This window comes from Megalops cyprinoides, chromosome 23 (assembly GCF_013368585.1).
Source record: "Megalops cyprinoides isolate fMegCyp1 chromosome 23, fMegCyp1.pri, whole genome shotgun sequence".
NCBI classification, from domain to species: Eukaryota; Metazoa; Chordata; class Actinopteri; order Elopiformes; family Megalopidae; genus Megalops; species Megalops cyprinoides.
Window position 1 is genome coordinate 8,693,907 of NC_050605.1, and position 21,334 is coordinate 8,715,240.

The 21,334-nt window shown below is 47.8% G+C and overlaps 1 protein-coding gene across 1 annotated transcript in view; it reads right to left on the minus strand.

The window, feature by feature from the left end:
- sbf1 (SET binding factor 1) overlaps window positions 1-21,334 on the minus strand; it is a 63,921-nt gene that overhangs the window by 11,251 nt on the left and 31,336 nt on the right. Inside the window, exons 8-28 of the mRNA XM_036517531.1 lie at window positions 20,988-21,096; window positions 19,885-19,998; window positions 17,687-17,764; window positions 17,250-17,363; window positions 16,582-16,710; window positions 15,834-15,932; window positions 13,936-14,140; window positions 13,460-13,572; window positions 12,771-12,920; window positions 12,091-12,159; window positions 11,750-11,908; window positions 11,144-11,388; window positions 9,838-10,010; window positions 9,204-9,277; window positions 6,278-6,470; window positions 5,991-6,118; window positions 4,964-5,139; window positions 2,980-3,116; window positions 1,344-1,551; window positions 619-815; window positions 90-227 (exon numbers count right to left, since the gene is read on the minus strand). Of these exons, the coding sequence (XP_036373424.1) occupies window positions 90-227; window positions 619-815; window positions 1,344-1,551; window positions 2,980-3,116; window positions 4,964-5,139; window positions 5,991-6,118; window positions 6,278-6,470; window positions 9,204-9,277; window positions 9,838-10,010; window positions 11,144-11,388; window positions 11,750-11,908; window positions 12,091-12,159; window positions 12,771-12,920; window positions 13,460-13,572; window positions 13,936-14,140; window positions 15,834-15,932; window positions 16,582-16,710; window positions 17,250-17,363; window positions 17,687-17,764; window positions 19,885-19,998; window positions 20,988-21,096 (3,008 nt within the window). The remainder of the gene's footprint in view (window positions 1-89; window positions 228-618; window positions 816-1,343; window positions 1,552-2,979; window positions 3,117-4,963; window positions 5,140-5,990; window positions 6,119-6,277; window positions 6,471-9,203; window positions 9,278-9,837; window positions 10,011-11,143; window positions 11,389-11,749; window positions 11,909-12,090; window positions 12,160-12,770; window positions 12,921-13,459; window positions 13,573-13,935; window positions 14,141-15,833; window positions 15,933-16,581; window positions 16,711-17,249; window positions 17,364-17,686; window positions 17,765-19,884; window positions 19,999-20,987; window positions 21,097-21,334) is intronic.

Consider the following 21,334-nt stretch of genomic DNA (forward strand, 5'->3'; position numbering starts at 1 on the left):
GAGTTCTTGTTTCATCCAGTCTCTTGCTGGCTTGGCAGCTGTGCTGTACTGAGCTGTGATTCGGTAAAGTGTTTATGTGAAGCTCTCACCTGAGCTGCTCATGTGGGCGGAGGTGAAGCCACTCAGCGTGTTCCTCCCGCTGGCCTCTGAGTACGAGGGCATGGAGCTGATGATGGCCTGCAGGTACTTCTCCTGCTCCAGGCTGGTGGAGTCTGCCTGGGAGGGGCCTGTGGGGGGAGGGGGGAGGTGGCAGTGATGTCAATCAAAGGATCTCAAAATGACTCAGGTGTAACCTGTGGTGGAGGTCGTTGAGGAACTGACTGACTGAGATGTGGGTTGGCTGGTTACCTGCAGTGGGGTTATTAGGGGACTGACTGACCGTCATGTCAGTTGGCTGGTCCCCTGTAGTGGGGGTGTTGGGAGACTGACTGACTCAGATGTGGGTTGGCTGGTTACCTGCAGTGGGGTTATTAGGGGACTGACTGACCGTCATGTCAGTTGGCTGGTCCCCTGTAGTGGGGGTGTTGGGAGACTGACTGACTCAGATGTGGGTTGGCTGGTCCCCTGTGGGGGGGCTGTTGGGAGACTGACAGACCCAGGTGTAGGATGCCTGCTTACCTGCGGTGGGGGCGTTGGGGGACTTGAAGAAGCCCACCACGCCCTTGCCGTGCAGGCCGGCGGAGCGCAGCAGCACGGCCTTGGTGCGGGAGCTCCTCCAGCACACCACGGGGAAGCGGTTCTGCCTGTAGCAGCGCGAGATCCGCTGCAGGGTGGTGTCCGGCACGCTCTGCGGCACGATCAGCAGCCCGGGGTAACTGCACCGAGAGCGAGGGAGGAGAAGGGGTTAAAACGCAAACTCAGCACGGAGACACGGAGGTGCCGCTAAACGCACCAGAGAGAATGGAGACCGGGCAGCTTCTGCGAGTAATAACGAGATCATACTGACATTAAGAGGGGAGTAACAGCAAAATTTACCAAAAATGTATGCGTACTGCCAAAGAGTGAAAGTGCTGTGTCACAGCTATTAGAGCATACATGTCTAATCACATAACTGGGTTGGGCTGGGTTTGAGGTTAGATTAAAGGTTCGGCGTAGATTAATGTGGGCAGTTATGGTAAGGGGTTGAGCTGATACAAAAGGCGGAGTTGTAAGAGGCTGGGTTAGACTGAGAGGCGGGATTACAGAAAGAGGCAGGGTTAGTGGATGAGTTAGGGTTTAATGGAAGTGGCCAGGTTAGTGCAGTAGCCTGTGTACACCTCACGCTCAGTATGTTATGCCATTACAGGAGCAGGTCATAATGTCCGCTCCCCATGTGGAAAAAGGAGCAGAGGCGCGGTTTGTACCTCCGGCACACGGTGTACATGCGGTTGACGGTGGAGATGCGGAAGGGCTCGTTCTTGGAGCGGGTCAGGCTGTTGCTGAGAGTGCCCAAGCCCAGCCGCTGGTAGTCCCGGCAACAGGCCCGCTCCACCACGCTGCTCATGGTCTGCCGGTCCGACGACTTGATGGTGGAGGACAGGGTGAGAGAGCTCTGGTCCAGCTCCTCGGACACTGGGGCACAAGAGGACCGTACATTTAACCACATGCAAATGACCACAGGTGTGACTGTTTAACAGATGAAGTCCAGGCAGGGCATGTAAGATACTGTTAAGCTGTGTTCACTACACTACCTGCCACTGACCACCATTATAAATACATATGAATATTATTTACCTGGGTATATGTACACACTGATGCTAACCCCCAGTGGTAAATACCCATAAAAACACCTTCAAAAATACCCATAAAAACTTTAAAAATATAATGTGAAATACAGAGAAGAGTGGCTGATTCGAACAAAATCCAAAGTCCACTCCTCTTTTGCTGTATATTACGTTCCGCAAGTAAAGTCCACACCCCTCTGAAATATGCAAATCCCTAGCCGCTACCTGCATGAAACCTGACACAACATGACTACAATGCAAAAAGGGTTTGAGTGAGTGATTTACAACCTTTCAGTCAAATTAAGTGCAAATGGCTTGAGGGGAACCCCCCCTGCAAAATGAAACGCGATCCGACAGGGCGGGGCACGAGGAAGTGAACCGCAGCTTTGCCTTGCATGTCCAAAACCCACAAAGTGAACTTCTCTGTACAGGGTTTAATAAAACGGCTTCAATTATACTACAATAAAGTCAAACCACATGGTAGAACCTCTGATGATAACTACAGTGTAGTGTAAAATCAAGTGACAATTTTAATTCTGCCAACCGATACCCATCTTAGGACAGAGTCGATCTTCAAGGTGCTACAACTACCTACTGAAGCTTAGCTAGATGCTGACAAAACAACCTTAATGCTAGCCTAAAACTTAACTATCAACACAGAAGTACCATTTTAATAACTAAATATCCGACCACCAAATAAACATTTAGGATTACACCATGGTATCTTAGCTAATAGCTATGATCTACCCACATAATTTTCTGTTACAATGTTGAATTCAGGGCAAAGAAAGACAAGATATAAAGATCACTGCAAAAAATCCGTAAAAACTAGTAAAGACAATTCAAAACTGAAATTCACCAATGCTGCTACCTGTAAAACCTTTCTTCTACCACAGTCATTTTCATTCTAATAAAATGACACTGTATTAAAGGAAGACAATCACAATATCACTGACAGGAAGCCTGCAGTAGCCTCATTTCTCAGCCTTGTTGTACAAAGCCTCTCAAGTCGATGAACTACATGCATCTAAACCCATCTGTTACATATGGAGGTTTTAATTCAAGGTATGCTTTGAGATTGTGTTGGCATGGTATGCTCCTGTTAGGTATATTGTGTTGCACTTGTGTACTGTATCTCAGCTTTGTTTGACACTGGCTTCCAGTTGTGTGTGGATGGTCCTGTCCTTGCGTCCTTAAAGTCTGCTAAGTGACAAAATGTAAATGTAAATGGATGTTTGCTGACATCGGTCAAAGAGGGCTGTGGGCGGAGCCGTACCAGAGATCTCGTCCTCGTCCAGCTGGGGCTGAAGGCTGCCCCTGCTCTCGAAGGTAGGCGGCGTGTACTTTTTCCGGGTCACGTACTGTCGCCCGATGGTCTTCTTGGCACTCTTTACCAGGTTCTTGGACAGAGTTCTGCACGGGACAGATGGAAGGATAGAGAAAAAGAAGGAGAGGGAGAGAGACAGGCATCACGAATCAGTCGGCACCCGCCAGGAACAGGACTGAAGCAGTGTGATGCAGTGGGCTCTCAGCCAGAAGGTTAAAGGTTGTGAAACACAACGACTGTTATACCCTTGACCAATATCAGTTTCTTAACATATTCAGCTGCAGAAATGAACAATCAGTCATATATAATACAAATAAGTCATTGTGGATTAGGGCATGTATTCAAAGCAAATACATAATGTAACACAAATAAGGAAGATTCAGCATACTTTGAACGCAACATCGACACAAACGCTTCAGACAACTGCATCCAGATTATGCCGAGTTTCGCGTCTCGCCCCACAGGGTACGTGGGGTGTCCAATGGACATGTTTTACTCTGCCCCACACCGCACCCGTCGTACGAGCTACGCCTTCCCGCCACAAGCGGGGGCCAAGCGCATGGGAGCCGCGTCTCCCGTTCGCTCCCCGACTGAGATCGTCTGGGAGGTGAACTGGGAACGGGACCTGGCCGAGAGGCAGAGGGAGGTCACAGAGATCAAAGGCACGCTGGAGGCATGCAGACAGCAGCCAGACTGCAGGAGACGTTGGCTCTGTCAGAGTCTGAAATCATTACCAGCGCTCTGTAGGGTCAAAGGCCAGCCAGCAAGGACAGCATGAACTAGAGACAGAATAGCAGAATAGCAAATAGAATTTCTCATAGGTCAATAGGTGTCTTATCAGCGCAGATACATGTAAGTGTGTCTTCATCACTGTAAAATAAGCATTTGGGTTTTCTTCACTCCATATTGTGTTTGACAGTGAGTCTGGGAAAGGAAATGACAAGAACGCTAAATAGAGTGGAAACATAGCTGAAAACTGTCAGAGCAAATCCACACACAGAGGCACATGTATTATCATTGGGGTTCCTATGCCTACAAAAGATATGCTTTGCTCCCAAAACTGACAGTGGTCTTTCAGTGTGCAGCTGTCTAAATGCCTTTTAAGCTGTCTAAATGCATTGCTAATTATTGATGTAGACACAAGTGTGTTTACACTACAAGTCAAGAGTTTATCTGTTTGAGGTAATTTCTTTTTCAGTGTTCATAGAGCTGTGTCACCATTTAGACACTGGTGTTGAGACTAAACTCTGAAAGATTTTGTTTCCTTAAATTTCCTTCAGTGATGACTTTTTTACAGAGTAATAACTACCACAATAATCACAAGTCAAACAACCTTCACTGAAACTGACCTGAGCCACTATTAATTAGATAGAGAGAGGGCCTGCGTTTGAATAGTGAATAGGACCACAGAGACAAAGCCTTTGTCAAATTAACTGTAAAACATTTCATTGTAAGGGCAGACCTCCCATTTTCTTTTATATGCTATTTTTTATTCAAAAGCATGTATGGTGCTACGTTAACTGAAAGGGTCACACCACAGTCATTTCTTATATGGATTTATTTACCTGCAAGATAAATAATGCAGACAGGGCTGCAAGATAAAATGCTTTGCTGGAAATGAAAAAGTGAAAAGGAAAGGCAAGAATGTTCCAGAATTGCCCAATAGGAAGGAAGACTTGAAGTATGCTATAAATTCTGAAAAGGGGCTCCAGGAGAAATTATGGCTTTTAATATGACCGCCCTGCACATGACACCAAAAACACTAAAGACGCCACATATGAAGAATAGGGCTTCCTGGCTTTAGCAGCAGAGCTACACTCGGAGCGGAGCTCGCGCAGGGAGACAGGCCTCCGCTGACAGCCTCCTGTCGCCCTGCATCACCGCACAGGCGACGGGTATCAGTGTCCGTGGCTGCGCAGACACCCAATCCTACCTCAGGGACTGGTTCTTGTCCTTGCCCTTGTGCTCCACCACCATCTTGCTGGACTGGCCCACGGTGAAGGCGAAGGTGCTCTGGACGTGCTGCGGGTAGCGCAGCTTGTGCAGATGCTTCCGGAACACCTCGGCCAGGTCGGAGGCCACCTCCTCGTCAAAGGCGATCTTCATCAGCTGCGGGACAGAAGACAGAAAGGACGTGGGTCAGGGCCTCTCACACATGGTTTGGGCCACCAGAGGAGGGCAGTGACTTGAGAGATACTGCGAATCTAATTTCTGCACAAAGTGCAGAAACTGCAATACCTCCTCAAATGGAAAAGCATTAAATGCTCTTAAATAATTTATTAGATACATATGTCACGTGTTTGGTGGGGGGGGAGGGGAGGGGGGGGGGTGGGGGTTTGGTGCATCTAGGACTGTAAAGCCCTCCTTTTGTGTGCACAGCTGTGAAGGGTGGGGGAGGGGCGTGTAATGCAAGAGGAATCTGGGACTGCATGGACATATCTCACAGCGAAATATAAGGCTGGGCCTGTAAATCCAGGGGCTGAACCCTGGTGCTGGAGGATGCAGTATCTGCCAACTTACACAGCTGATTAAGCTTACTTAGCTGCCATCTGCTAAGTGGGCGGCAGTGTGGCATAGTGGTTAAGGAGCAGGACTCGTAACTGAAAGGTTGCAGGTTCGATCCCCGCTGGGACACTGCTGCTATACCCTTGGGCAAGGTACTTAACTCATGATTGCCTCAGTAAATATATCCAGCTGTATAAATGGATAACATTGCACAGAACTGTAACCTATGTAAGTCGCTTTGGATAAAAGCGTCTGCTAAATGAATAAATGTAAATGTAAATCTGCCCACTCACATAGCTGATTAAGCTAACCATAGTACCTTTCCTTTCCTGTTCCTTTCCAGTTCCAACAGTGGTCATGGTTTAAAGAGGGCAAGATTTTAGCCTGGGTCCACACTGCAACAACGTTGCTCTCCATGAAGTGTAGCAATAAAGAGAGACGGGACTCCATTTTACCTGGAAGGTGCAGGAGCGCAGCTGCAGGCCCTCCTGGATGAACTGGTCCATCGGCAGGGAGACGGAGATCTTCTTCTCCTTGGTTAGAGAGGCGATGGGAAAGGACCGCGTCACCACCTGCTCCCCCACTGAGGACGGAAGCCAGAGAAACCACAGTCAGTTAGCGCCTAAGGGGCGACCAGGGATGCCCAGCAAGGGAAGGGGGAGAGGGAGGCTGCATGAATTCATAAATGAATGGATGAATGACTAAATGGATGAATGGATGAAAGTAACGCTGCAGGGCCCACCGAGGGGGTCGTTGGGGGTGCCTTTGAAGATGAGCCGGTAGGTGGTGAGGAAGATGGCCCCTTCGGCCGGCAGCAGGGGTGGGCCGCCCATGGCCCCCGTGGCCTCATCCCGCCCGTCCGAAATCAGGTGCACCCTCATGCCGTCCATCATCAGCTCCTCGCCCGCCAGCAGCGTGGGTCTGAGCAGTTTGGGCTGCGGGACAGAGAGAGGGGGGAAGAGAGGGAGCGACTGTCACTGGCCAGCGCCAACGGAGAACAAACAGGACGCTGACGAGCTGACGCAAAGCAAATGCATCTCCACCACAATCACACACAAACCGGCGCGAAAGTGAAGCAATCGCATAACCGCAGTCACATAGCTAAAGAAATCTGAAATATTTTCTTGTATTTATTGTCACTGTTGCATAATGTAAACTGTACTCAGAAAACGTAGAAATCAATACAGAATGTGATGGGATCGTATAATGAATAAACAAATACACAAAACAATAAAACAAACAAAGGGAAAATATAGCTGGTGTAATGTGGGTATGTTTAGGGGAACAGCCTTCAACCCAATAAATAGTTCCCAAATTAAAACAACGGGCATCACTTGAACAAACCGTGAACTATTCAAAACATGAATACCAACAATCTTGGTTGTGGGAAGACAAAACCAATGGGCATGTCTTGCAAACACTTTTCTTGGCAGTTCAGTGTGCTGTTATTTATAGTGAAGACCGAGTAAATGTGGTCGAAACAAAGTTTAAGAGATTGCTAATCAACATTACAGTCCATGTTTTATAACAGATTAATTATGCAACTCTTTCTTTGTGAAAGGATCACTGAAACGGAATCAGCTAACCTTGTTTGTCTTGAAAGCACACACACACAGGAAAACAAAGAAGGTTATGTTGTGTTCTGAAAGGAGGCATGCACCACGTTCTTGCCAACACATCTGTTGGATGGTGCTGGACAGGGCTGTGCAGATCAATCGTTACTTGCATTAATAATTGTAGCTGTACTTGGCGAGATAATATACAGTACTTCTACTTGAAAGTGCAAAACGGGGACACTGGAAATCTACACTATGAATCTAAAGTGCATTTTTCCATGGATTAAGATGTTAAGATATGAAAATGAGCCAAGTGACTGCTTCAAAGCATACCTGGTCATATTTACATCAGATACACTAAAATATCACATAAAACTCAAGTCTTATTTTTCCCCACACAACAATGGAACTACAATCGAGGTTACTAATTAGCTTTTTAACTGCGTTCTAACTTTCTAACTCAACATTCATTTGGAAATCTACTTACTACTAACTAATTACTCGTTACTCATGTAGTACTTGTGTCAGGAGACAGTGTTGTTTTGATAAAGCAGAATATAAAAGTGAATATAATCCAGAATATAAAGGAGATCTGTGCCGAAAATAACACATAATTTTATTATTTGAACTTATATTTTGCAGCTTTTACTACTCAACTTATAAAACTGTCTGTTATTTACCATTTCAGTTTGGATTTCAAAAACACAAGTTAAAAAACCTTACTTTTAAGTTATAATTCATATTCATATGTTTTGAAATCCTATTTGAAAAAATAATAAGTCTTGCAAGGAATTACTAAGACATAATAACAACATTGATGAACTTACCTTAATAAAAAGCTTGTGAAGAACCTAAATCAAACTATTCTAATTTAACATTATTCTTATTGCACATAAATCCAAATGCATATTTCCATTTCCATTTTCTCATTTAGCAAAAGCTCTTATCCAGACTTCCAGCATGTAAATACAAAGTCCATTTAACACAACAATATGTACATTATACATTAAATAAAATATGCTTATATACTTTCAAGGAATTTTAGGAATAATGTTAAATCAGATTTCAGCATGGCTCTGGCAACACTTCTGTTATTGGTTTGGACTACAACAACTAATATTGTGTTCAGCATTTTAGATACATTCTAGTACATAACATACAGCTACCTTTTTGTACACAACATATGGTTACCTTACTGTATTTTATAACTAATCCAAAGCATACAGTTAACTTTATTTATAACAAACTGACTTTGATAGTCTGCTTATGATACCCTATGGTCAGGCATAGAGGTAAGTATATGTTCAGCATACCTAGGAGCACAACATCACATAAACAAGTGAAAAAGGGCAACATGGAATATATCTAGGCCTTTGATTTAGCTAGCTAAACACAGACAGCACAACGAGTATGGTACCTGAGATAATACTGCCTCCTTCAGACCTAGGAATCATTACACTTTAACCTATGGCTAGAGTGGTATTCAATACTGTCCATTTTCAACTATCCTAGAAAAAAGGCACCTTTAAGTGTTTTGACACCAAATTCTAAAAAGCTAAATATGCATGAAGAAAAGGTGAATGTAAACTTGAATTGACTTGAAAGAGCACATATGAAATTCAGTTCATTTAAACCAAAAAAAGTTCGGGAAACACAAATCCAAAAAAGTAAAATACGCAATTCTGTACTTTTTGTCTCTACTCTCACTCCGTAGATGAGTCCCTCTGAGGATCACTGCAGTGAGATCTGTGCTTAAAGCAGTCTGACACAGTGGACTGCGTTTAACAGCTTTTCTCCCCTTCCTCCAGTTTCGGCCCCCTCTACGCCACCAGCAGCAGCGCTGTCCAACAGTGAGAGCAGAACTCCCGAAAACAGAGTCACCCTTCACTCAGAAAGCAAAAAGCACTGGGCTGAGCGAGGTCAGCTGGGTCACTGGGGGGGGCCATACGGCCCAGCATGCACTGCTCAGCCCGCAGCCAGCAACACCATGCCGTCAGAAAGACGTACCTGAGGCCGTGCCTGGCTCTGAGCTGCTGGGAGGGGGGTGAGGGGGGCCTTGCCCGTGTTCTACCCGTCTTTGTCCAGTGTTAGGTAAAAATACGAGTTGGTTACCTTTTGAATAGGGGGCAGTCTTTTACTTTCTCTGTGCACTGCGTCCAGCGTCTCAATGTGCATCTGGACGATGTCTGTGGAGAGAAGAACGTGTAAGTGAGTGAAAAAACATGAGGTTTCTAAGCCAGAATACCAGGTAACATACTGCTGCAAACCCTGCTGTATGAGCCATTTCCATAATGTGAAATATGTAAAACTGTAAAACCCCAGATAAAGGCATCTGCAAACCCATTAACAACCGGGGGCTGAAAAACTTTATGAAATCACCTTTGTACTGACTGATTCATAATAAAAGTAGATTTTCAGCCTGAAGTGTTGTGTAGCAACTTCTTTCTCGTTTATTTATAGGCATCTGAAGAAAGATAAATTGTAAACATGAACTTAAGGTGGCAGCTGATATCAACTGGACCTGCTAGGTTCTTTGAACTGATTTATATGGTCTATTTCCCCAATAGACACACCAGCTAACATAGAGGGCACTTTTTAGTGTTTTCAGGTGTTACACCTGAAACACCTTATGACCCGTTTACACAGGTGTGCTCTCACAGGAAGCACTGAGGTGTAGCGCCTGCGCGAAACCAAAGTGGAGTGCTCTAACCAGACCGCGTGGCATCTCTGGATCTTTCCGGCCTACCTGGGATCATGATGTGCAGGGACTTCAGGTGCTCGTTGGTCACGCCGCTCTCGTTGCACACCTTGTCCACGAAGCGGTTGATGAAGCGCACCACCGAGTTGGCCACGTCGGAGCTCTCGGCGTCCTCGAAGCCGCTCTCCGTGTCGTAGCTCTCCGCCATGCTGCCCGCGATGCTTCGGGGGGGGGGGGAGAGACAGCGAATGAGGAGCCGCAATTCCGCGGCCACTGACGCACGGTCTGCTTGCGAACCGGGGCGCTCGCGCACTCAAACCGCCAACGCCTGTATGCCCAGGGCGCTTCTTTACAAAGGTTAGTCTTTAAAGTGCGTTTTTAAAGTCTAGCGTGACTCCATGAGGTGAAGAAACCCACAGAGAGGATTTGTTTTAACTCTGCCAGCCTTTCTAAAATGGCCTTTAAGGACACTGACTTGGTGTCTGCTCACAATCTCCAACTAAACACTTTACCTGAGGTTCATTATTAAATAATTTAAAAAACCCTTTTTCAAGAAAACCTCAGATTGACTGAAGTTCTAATGTGATGCACACAGTAGACAATGACTGTAAGGTAAACTGTTAGAAGCTCTTCAGTTCTCTTTAAATGCTCCCATCTGCAGTGAGGAGGGGGCTGCTGGGAGAGGCAGTGGAATGTCAGCAATGCTCCTCGGCAGGCGTGTGAATGGGGTCTGCAGTGGAGAGGTGTCCTGGCTGCGCGGCCGGCGACCCTCTCCACTGCTCCTAAGCCCTTAAATCCAGGGGATCTTCATTATCCCACGCTGCTGCCCCCCACCCCCAACCAGCCGACTTAAACATTAACTAAACGACTCTCCTTCTCCCTCCAGTCAAACGGTCGTTCCAAAGGATTAAAGTGAATTACTGATCACTGTATCAGTGAGGCTATGCCTTTGACAGGTTGATTATGGTGGCCAAAGGCACTGCTTTGAAAGTGGCAACACTGACATGGTTATCATTACATTATTGTCATTTAGCAGATGCTCTTATCGAGAGCGACTTATATAGGTTACAGTTTTTACATGTTATCCATTTATACAGATGGATATTTACTGAGTCAATTGTAGAGTCAAAAGTATGCAGGGAATTGAACTGGCAACCTTTGGGTTACAAACCCTGCTCCTCACCACTACACCACATTGCTGCCTATCAGTGATGTCCTAGTGCGGCTTTTCACTCCCTCGCTGGCTGATGGTGTCTGGTACCTACTGGTGACACAGCTATTGATGAAGCTGAGGTTGGTGGCGTTGCTGTTAGTGACGCTGCTGCTGTATGTGGCATAGCTGTTGGTGACGTACCTGTTGGTGACGTAGCTGTTGCTGACGCTCTCCACGTCTCCCAGGCCGGAGCTGCGCAGCAGCCGGTTCTTGCTGGTGTCGAGCGGCAGCAGCAGGTAGCTCATGCGGTTGGCGTAGTGGATGGCCTGGCTGAACACCGTGCTCTCCTCCTTCTGCACCAGCTCCTGCTGCTTGTCCTTGCAGAGGGTGGGCCACAGGCGGAGCTGCGCCGAGGCGATCTCCAGGGCAGACCGGGCCTCCTCCTCCTGGGAAACGGGGCGGGACGGGGGGGTGGGGGTCAGAGGGGTAAGGGAACGCTCCCCTCTGTGGAAGAACTGGGAGGCTCAAACCTGCTTTGGGCCGAGTAGCCCTGGACAAAGCATCGTCCCCCTATTTCCCCACTCACACTGGGCCAGTGACTGATGTAGTAACAACACTAAACCACTAGAGGGGGTTTGAACCAGCAGCTGAACAACACCTGTTCAGATTTTACAGAGGGGTAACGAGAGGAGCATATTGGAGCACATCCATGGTGCTATACCTTTTAGGGACAGGTACTGTGAACTAATATGAGTTAGCAGGAGGAGTTTTTTTTGTTATAGTTGTTTGTGTTGCGGTTGCTCTTACAGGAATGGGCTGCTCATTCTCGTTGACCTCGAGGTACAGCGCTCGAATGTGGTTCTGCACGTCGCTGTAGAACATGGCCTCCCAGAACTGCATGTTGGTCCAGACCATGTGCTCCTGCACACAGCTGTACGCGAACTGCGTGATGCCTGCTCCCAGTTTCTACAGCAAAATCGAGATCATCAACAACATGAAAGCCACTTCCCTGAAATAATCAATTTATTCTCGGAGGAAGAGCTGAACTCTGTGACGTCATATCCTAAAGCAAACAAAGAATTTTTCTTTTACGGTAAATGTCTGAATGGAGATGAACGCTCTCTGATCGGCGACTGCTGTGCACATACTCTGCAGAAGGCCGTGACCAGGGGCAGGAGTGCCGCTGCAATTCCGTGTTCGTCCATGTGGGAGCAGTCCTGAGCAGAGGCGAGAGAAGAGAGCAGATGCGTCACGCTCTCTGTGGGATAACGGGTCACGCTGATCACATCAAGGCCGTGTTTTTGCAGTCTGGCCACAACACGGGGTCAAGAGAGGGGCCACGAAACATTCTCAACACACTCTAGCTCACCTCTTTCTCTATAGTGCTTGCAGCTCTAAACAAGATAAGCAGATATTCCTTGTGAAAAGTGGAATGTAGACATGAGAGATCTATGACGGTCAGCAGAACAGTACGTTTCTTATTCCCTTATATCACCCAGTACTACACTGGTACACAGTTATGTAGAGGTCCACATCCCACACACTTCAATGGAATACGACATCACACCACAAATCACTCAATCAGCATCTCTCATAACATTCTCACAATAACTGTGTTCCGGTCCCAACACGGGACGGCAGTATAGCATAGTGGTGGGGAGCAGGACTCGTAACCAAAAGGTTGCTGGTTCGATTCCCCACTGGGGTACTGCTGTTCTACCCCTTGGCATGCTACTTAACCCAGAACCCATATAATGGATAATCCAAATAATGGATAACATGTAAACACTGTAACCTATGTAAGTCGTTCTGGAGCCCCCGGGCTTACCTGCAGCGTGCAGTTCATCATGCGCACGACATAGTCGAACTGCTGGTCGTCCAGCACCGCCCGGTTCTGCAGCACATGCAAGTTCAGCTCCTGCGTCAGACACTGCCGGGCTGCCCGACCCTTCAGGGCCCGCAGTACCGCCGGCAACAGCTAGGGGGAGAGGGGGGGGTCGCACAACACATTCTATTAGCACTTCCCGCTCCAGCTGAGAAGAAACTGGGCTAAAAGCCATAACATTCACTTTATCACTTTCTTTTTTAAATTGCCTCTGGGCAAAAATAGATGGTATATTAGTTTCGGTATATATATAAATTTGGTTCTATTTCCTGGCTGGGTCTTGGTTCTAATCTTCAGTTACAAATTGAAGTGTCAACTACTGTAACATTAGTTTAAAAGCTCTCTGATGTGGTTCATCACTTTGTGCGTAACATTAGAATACACTGGCACTTTACAAAGAAACCAGAATAATACTGCATTTAACACAGTCAATTATACAGGCACTACTATTCAGATCCTAGGAACCCTTTCAGACCAATTCATCTGGTCCGCTTTTTAAGATGATTACCAGTTTAACAGTCTCCCCTCTGTGAATCAGAGAGTGTGACACGTGTGAGGTATGTGTGAGTGTGCTTAAGACCGCCGAGCCGAGGCGTGAGCGAGCTCGACCGCACGGCCTTGGCCGCGCTCACCTTCTTGGCCTCCAGCAACTTGTTCTCGAAGATGTAAGTGATGCAGTTGCGGACCACCTCCAGCCTCCGCGCGCTGTTGGCCAGCACGTTTCCATTCTTGTCTACGAAGTCGTCTGCAAGGGCCCAAGGCCACCAACTCGCTGTTAGTCAACCTTGCAGCGCCACCGAAACTTGAATTCATTTCGAAACTGAGCGTGTGACTAAATTTAGCTCAATCCTTAATTGCGTTCAGTCTCACATGCCTCAATTGTTACTAAATGACTCAGGCTTATCCAGGTAAACATGGTGTACAGGGCTTTTCTGTTGCAAGAAGCCTCACGGCTGCTAGAATTTTAGTGGTTATATAGCGGGAGAGAACCCTGCAAAAAATCACATCCTAATTTCTAATGCCACAATCCACAGATCATGTCCCTCCTTGAACAGGGTAGCCTAGACCCGCCTGTCAGAACAGAACAGACTCAGTCTTCAGTACCCACCCAGAGGTGGCCCGGACGGCACCATGCACTTCATCTCTGCCTTGACGACGGGTGGCGCCGTCTTGAGCTTGGCGGCAGCATGGTCGATGAACAGCTGCACCGTGACCTCGTCCAGGTGGGGGAAGGTGGTCTGGTGGAGGCGCAGATGCGACCCGTCCGTGGGCCTCTGCACCTTGTGCATGGCCACCGCCGGGTACGGGTTCTCCTGGAACGATCACACAGAGGGGCTCCGTTAGGGCTCTCCCTCCCTCACTCATGAGGACAGGTTTTTTGCGCAACCCTATATTCACTCCCCAGTGAAACACAGTTTTCCTTCTTACAAGTTCCCACTGGAAGGATTAGACAAATCAATCAGGCAATACCGTTATCCAGGGGTCTATCAGTTGCAGTCTAACACAACATGTACACAAACAGAATCAACAGCAATTAACAGTGGGTTAGTGGGTTATCAGGGAAATGTCGCCACTGTTTGAGGAAGGAGAAACCCACTGACTCTTTCTGTTCCTGTTTTGTGTTACTTCTTTTTCCATTTTGCTAGCCAACAAACAAACAGAAGAGGTAAAATAAGTTTGTTTCATACTGTGTTTAAATCTGCCCAGCTGATCTCCTAACAAGCATCGTGACCCACAGCAGGGAAACAGCACTTCTTCTTTGCTGGTTTTACTGAGCACGAAATAAAACAACCCAAGATACCCTCTACACAGCCTGAGGTGAACCTGGATCAGACAAACTGGAGATCTGGAGTTTGGTGTTGGTCGCACTGGTAGTTCCTCAGCTACTATGCTTCAAATGAGACAGCAGTGAAAATCACTAATAAAAGAATCACGCTTATTGTGAGCCAAGCCTTTAGAGAAAACAAATACAGGCCTTTATTTGATACTCCATGTGCAATACCCAACTCCAACAACGCCTCCAGCACCAGCAGCAGGCTGTTAAAGCATGGAGGATGTGCCAAGTTTGCTGGACTGTCCTGTCCTGTCCTGCGCGCAAGGTCGAAGTGTCCTTCTGGTGCCAGGGTGCGAGTCTCTCTTTAGCTGATCTCAGGCCAAGTCCTGTGTCTCTGCCCTGTCTCTCTGGCACTGGCATTCTCTCAGCAGCTCGGTGATGTACTGTTCTCAGATCCTGACAGCCCGCACATGTACAGAGGCACCATGGCACTCTGCCGGCTGAACCCTGACAGATCTTACAGGCACCGTTTTATCATGCGTTGTTTGAGCCGGTAAGAGAAGCCCCCGCCTTCTGCTAGTTAACATGCTAACAGCTAACCTGCTGCAGAAGGGGTGCTGACACGTGCAGCAAATGTGAAAATACACAAGTTTAAGACGCGTTGAAAAACCTCGTTCCAGAGAGATCACAGACTCGCTTTACATCGGAGACAAGCCGTTCTGCTTCCTTTCACATCAAAATCCCATTCAATACACAAGCCTGTAAAAGTCAGCCAAACCAGGCCCTGATTGAAGTAGCATCTTATCCATGTTTGACATTTTCCCCGCTCCTGGACAACCCCAACAACAGGTCTATAAACAAAGCAACAAGTCGCATCTGAACTGAATATCCACACACGGGGCTTTTTATTGGTCAAATAACCTCAAAACCCAACTGGGAAAAGGTCCCCTTTAAAGAGGCTGCTTTATGTGAGACAGTCGGTGAGCAGGTGCAGGAGGTAGGCCTCATTAATGAGCCAGGCCTCCGCTCTTTTTTATGGAAACTAAGCCGAGTTAGTATCCAATAAAAAAAGCAGCCCTGGACAGTAGATATCCCGGGAGACTGAAGCAGCGAGCTCTCTCAGCGGTGAGACACAGGGGAGGGAAGGGGAGATCAGTCCTGCGGGGTGTGGAGGCAGGAGCAGGGCGGGCAGCTCTGGGAAACAGCCCGGGGAGGGGGAAAAAAGCACGTACGTTTTTGAAGAGCTGCTCCGCCAGCTCTCTGATGTGGTTCATCACTTTGTGCGGGTTCCCCTCTTCCAGACGGATGCGCTCCACTTGGTTGGCGACGAGCTGTGAAGGAAGGGGGTGGGGGGGGGGGGGGGGGGGGGGCGGGGGGTGTGTAGAGGAGGGAGGGACGGAGGGAGAGAGAGCAGACGGGAGTTAGCACGCTGCGGGCCGGGCGGTGAACACGCTTCGCTGGAAACTGCAGTTCCTCGCACATGTGCCACATGACAATATGTCATATTTACAGAACTGGTTCAGTGCCATTACACACATCCCTCACTACTCTTAAGTTCCATTTGGCTAGAACTGCTTAATGCAAAGAATGCTAGGATTTTGAGGAGGAGGACCACAGTGTCTGCAGGCTTCTCTTCCAGCCAGACACTTAATCCATCATCTTAACCGACCCAACATAGCTTCCTTCCTCCGTTAAAAGTTTTAAGAGTATAAGGAGAGATGGTAAACCTGCTGGACTGTGGCCCTGCAGTTAAGTGGCCCTGATAATGAATACAGTACTAAATTCTACTAGTGACACAGAGTTGACATAACATTTCAAATACATGTCCAAGCAAACATTGACTTCACTGGGGGGAGGGGCTCCATTTTGTTTATTTTTAGTATTTCCCCACCGGAGTTTCACAGTGCTCCCGCTCTTCCATTACGAAGCGGTCAGGCGACAGTCAAGGACGTGCAAAACGACTGGGCGGGAGCCCCTCACCTCATCGAAGAGGTCGATGGATCGGTACGGAGGCCCTCTCTCCGACACGAAGCCGGCAAAGGCCATCCCATCCAGAACCTTCATGAGGAAATCGTCCTCGGTCAGCGCCCGCTGGCCCAGAAATGCAGCCTGCGGGGGTGGTGTTAGCAACAAGCACAGTATAAGGCTCCTCTTCATCTGTTGCAATATCACGGAATTATAACTATTCGCCCCTATTCGCTCGGCCACAGACAACAATTTTAACAATTAACTTTCATTATCATTTCTTGGTCACACCTTATTTTAAGGGCTGACAAAACGAAACTGAAACGATGATACAGAGAGAGAATGTAGAGCAGTACATTTTTCAAAGATTTTCTATCAGCAACAATAGTCCAATTGTTTGTGACCCAATTTTTTTTTTATAGAGATGAACATCTGAAAACTAAAATGAGGTGGTCCACATCTCCTTTGACCTTATGACATATTTGCTGAACTCAGAGGAAGCACTTAAAATGTAAACTGGAGCGCTGGGCTCATTTCTCATGTCGGACATTTTACACTTCCAATGCACAGCCAACACGACAGAAATGAGTACGGCACTGAGGGTCCCTCTGTCGTGCTGGAGGGCAGGCGGTGATTCTGGGGTGCTGTGCTCGTTGGACCCTCGCGCTGTGCCTTCACAGTACCTTGTGGAAGCGGATGACGGGTTCCGGGTGGATGCGAATGATATGCAGACACCAGCGGTAGCCCTGGAGCAGCTGCGCGAACAGCCACAGGAACACAGCCCGGATCTCTTTATCCTGCAAAGCCGGAGGAGAGGGGAAGCTTGCATCACAGACAACACTGCCCCGCCCGAAAAGCACAGACAGAGGGGCTGCGACATGCCACTGACACCAGCAACGGAGCCTCTTCAGCGTTCTAGTGACATTGCTAACTGATGCTACAAGCTACAAGAATATAGTAAATCTGAATGGAAGGAGCGGTGTCAAATACAGAGTGTGCTGGCTGGTGACAAACCGCACGCCCCAGGCCTGTGGAATCTCACAGACATCGTGTTGTTATGCACTGCTGAGAGGATGAGGGGGAGGAGGAGGAGGATGAGGAGGAGAAGATGAAGACCTACCTGGATCTTGAGCGAGGAGGGCTGGGTGGAGGCGGGGGGGAAGGCGTGGTCGGCCACCTCCAGCTCCGGATCCAACACCTAAAAACGCATCAGCCATAATGAGTCACAGGAGCCGTAATGCGGACGCACTGTATCCAGCGTGAGTTACTGGAACGCCTAATGGAAAACGCATTAAAGACAGCACACCGCTGAAACACCTTTTGCCCGGAACTTTCTAAGAGGAGCTGACAGCCTGCACCACTCTTGTGTTCAGGGGATGATGAGGGAGAGGGAAGTGAATGGGTTCAGAACATTGCTTGGCCATACGGTTAGGCCAGCATGCCACATCAGCCTCACTGGCCATTAAACTCAATTAACAGCACTCCATTGGTCACTGACTGTAAGGGCTCTAATCAGTTTGCATTACTTTACATTATTGTCATTTAGCAGGCGCTCTTATCCAGAGCGACTTACATAGGTTACAGTTTTATCCATTTATACAGCTGGATATTTACTGAGGCAACTGTGTGTTAAGAGCCTTGCCGGGTACAGCAGCAATGCCCCAGCAGGGAATTGAACCAGAAACCTTTGGGTTACGAGCCCTGCTCCTTACTACTATGCTACTCTGCCGTTTATCTCCAGTACTGTATTGTTGTAAAGCCACTCTGTATGGATGTAGCTCTTATTTCAGAGCTCATCAATGGGCTGCCTTCAAACCACACTGTCTGCTCCTGCGCTGTCTATAGCCAGCACACAATTACCACCACAGCCAAAAGCAGGGAGGAAAAAAAACAACGACAATGTTCCAGAACGCTAAAAATACAGCAAGCAAACAGGACCAATTCTGTCTGAATTCTGCCCGTCTATTTAGATACGTCTATTTATACCTGTGCTATAAGAACCACAGTCGTTCTATTCTTCCTTTGTATGTTTCTAAACCAAACGCTTACAAAATGGGGCACGTTTCGTTTTGTTAAGACTTCGTTAAAATAATTGCTTTGACTATTTTAAAATGATTTGCTTGCTTGCTTCCCGGTAAAATATCACAGAGAAGCAGGAATGGAAGGGAGGTCCACGTGAGAGGTCTGTTTACGTGCTCCTGGCCACAAGGAAGCTGTGAATTTCCAATCGTATTCATACAGTGCTCAGCCCTGACTTACAGCCTCATGGATCAAACATAAAGCAGCCGCCAGCTGGGGGGGGGGGGGGGGGGTGAGGGACCCTGGCTGAGGATTCAGCTGAGGAGCGGCGGTGTGTAAACAGAGTATACAGTTTCACGGCCCTCGCGCTCTCGCGTAAATAATGTAATTAAGTGGCCCCCTCCAGGACAGCACCTGAAAACGAGAGGCAATTTACCGGGCGGCCAAAAAACCCCTGTTTTTGTTTGCATCACGCTCTCTGAATCTCTCTAGCTTTCAAGCGGAGAACAGCCGCTACACGATGTTTGACAGAGCTAGTGTGATGGAAACGGGGGAGCTTGTATCTGCTCTGGCTGAAAACTGAAACGTACCCAAATATCTCCTTCCAGGGTCTGCGTAATTCACCAATTTATTGGTAATTCAGTTAAAACACAAAATATCTGTCTGGGTTATCTGACCACACACATTCCCCCTGCTCCCTTTTGAGATGAATTATTGGTCTGTATTTGTATACTTTCTGCTGCTTTATCACTTCACTACAGCTTCTAATGAGTCTTGCATTTTATTCTGGGAACCTATGCAGTCATAACTACTTAATGTTTCCCACTGATGTATGATATGTATTCTTTACAGCTCTGTACACCCTAAGCTTAAATAACACAAACATTTTAATGGCCAATTCCTTGCTCGTGTTTCCAGTGGCTATGTTATAGTCTACATACGTCTACATAACTATAATGTAGGCATTTACTGCACACACGTGTAACAGCACTAAGTTTGCAGGATATTTCTGAACGTAAGAACTGTGTAATAATATCACCTTTTATAACACCAGTAATTAGACACCAGAAAATAGCAATTGTAAGTGCAAATTATCACCCATTACCCTTTTCAGGGTCTGATGGATCTCCGTTTTTCATTAGCTTGTTGCATAACAAAAGCTCTTATTGAGGGCAAATTGTGCAATCCGGTTTAACAGCTGGATTTCTACTGAAAAGACTGAGGTGTCCAGGGTTCTAACCACACAGTCCCAGGATGCACTGAGACAAAGGCGCGCGGCGGCACGGCTAAGCTGGTTACCATGGAGAGGGCGGTCTGGGTCTGGTGCAGGAGGGGGTCGGGTAGCAGGGAGACATGGACACACTCCGGGATGGTCACCGTGCCTCCGTCCAGGTCGGCGATGATCACGTCCAGCTGCGAGGTACACACAGACAGAGGCGTGACCCTTTCGGTAAAGAACACCCTGCCCGTGTCGCTGACCCAGGAATGCATCCCTGAGCGGGTCACGATGCCTCTTCTCTCCACAACCTGTCAGGGGTCCCGGGACAAACACGGCACATTCCTGCCCGGGTTCGTACCCTTCCCCAGTCAAGGAGGACACACCAGGGTTCAGACTGCAAGGGCGACGTCTCCCAGAATGACTTGCTAACTGAAGCTTTCATGCATGTCAGTACTTAAATACACTGCTACTGTGCTCTCAGAATAAGAACCAAATTAGCGTGGTGATTGATTCTAGCAAACACAGCCTATTCCCTCGGATTTAAATTGGTCTGTCCGCATCGTTCTGGTAATTAACGTAATAGTTCTGATAATTAACAACGACTGATTCTTTTGCTGGTGGTTCCCGTGAATGCTGTGCACCGCGCTGTGAGCGTACAGGGGCGGAATCGAAAGGAGAGGCTTTGTCGAAGCCCCCGGGCGAGACGGCTTCCCTGTCAACAGCGGTTCATTACGAGCGCCGCTGTACACCCGGCACGGATTCTGACAGACGGAGGGGGTGACATTGCCAGGGGAATAATCTTCAACCGCGTGCATCTCGATCATTTTATCTTCAGACATATGACTTGAAACGCACAGCAGCCTTGTTCATTGTTCCGCACAATTAGCGGGGACACAGCTGAGGACCCTCTGTGTGCTGACCCGGACTTGATAAAAATCTGCTTTCGTTAATGTTTAATAATCTGTGTCGTATAATAAGAATTTTTCTGACGCCGCGGAGCCTGTCAGCATCTCTGTTACTGAGGCATCAGCATTCGTTCATATAAATTAGAGTAGGGCTGCAGTGAAAGGGTTATTTTACAGTATAAATGAGCGTGTGTTCAGAGCTGGGTGAGCACAGAGGCTAAGAGCTAGGCGGTGGGGCTCTGTGGCGGGCGCTGTAGGCGTGGCGGGGGGAGACTGACCAGCTCCTGCGTCTCGGAGCGGAAGAAGGAGTTGACTCCGATGATGAAGGGCGTGGGAGTGCTCAGGACCTCCAGCAGCTTCCCGGGCAGGATCGGGACGTACGTGAAACTAGCGAGAGAGAGGGAGAGAGAGAGGGAGTGAGCGAGTGTCTCTGAGTGAGTGAGTGAGTGAGTAAGCGAGTTAATGAATAAGTGAGTTAATGAATAAATGAGTGAGATTGAGTGAGTGGGAGGGAGTATTTCTGAGAGAGTGAGTGAGTGAGTGAGTAAGTGTCTCAGTGAGTGGGTGAGGGACAGACAGAGACACAAACAGCAGCAAGGCTCAAACACTAAGCCCCACGAAAACA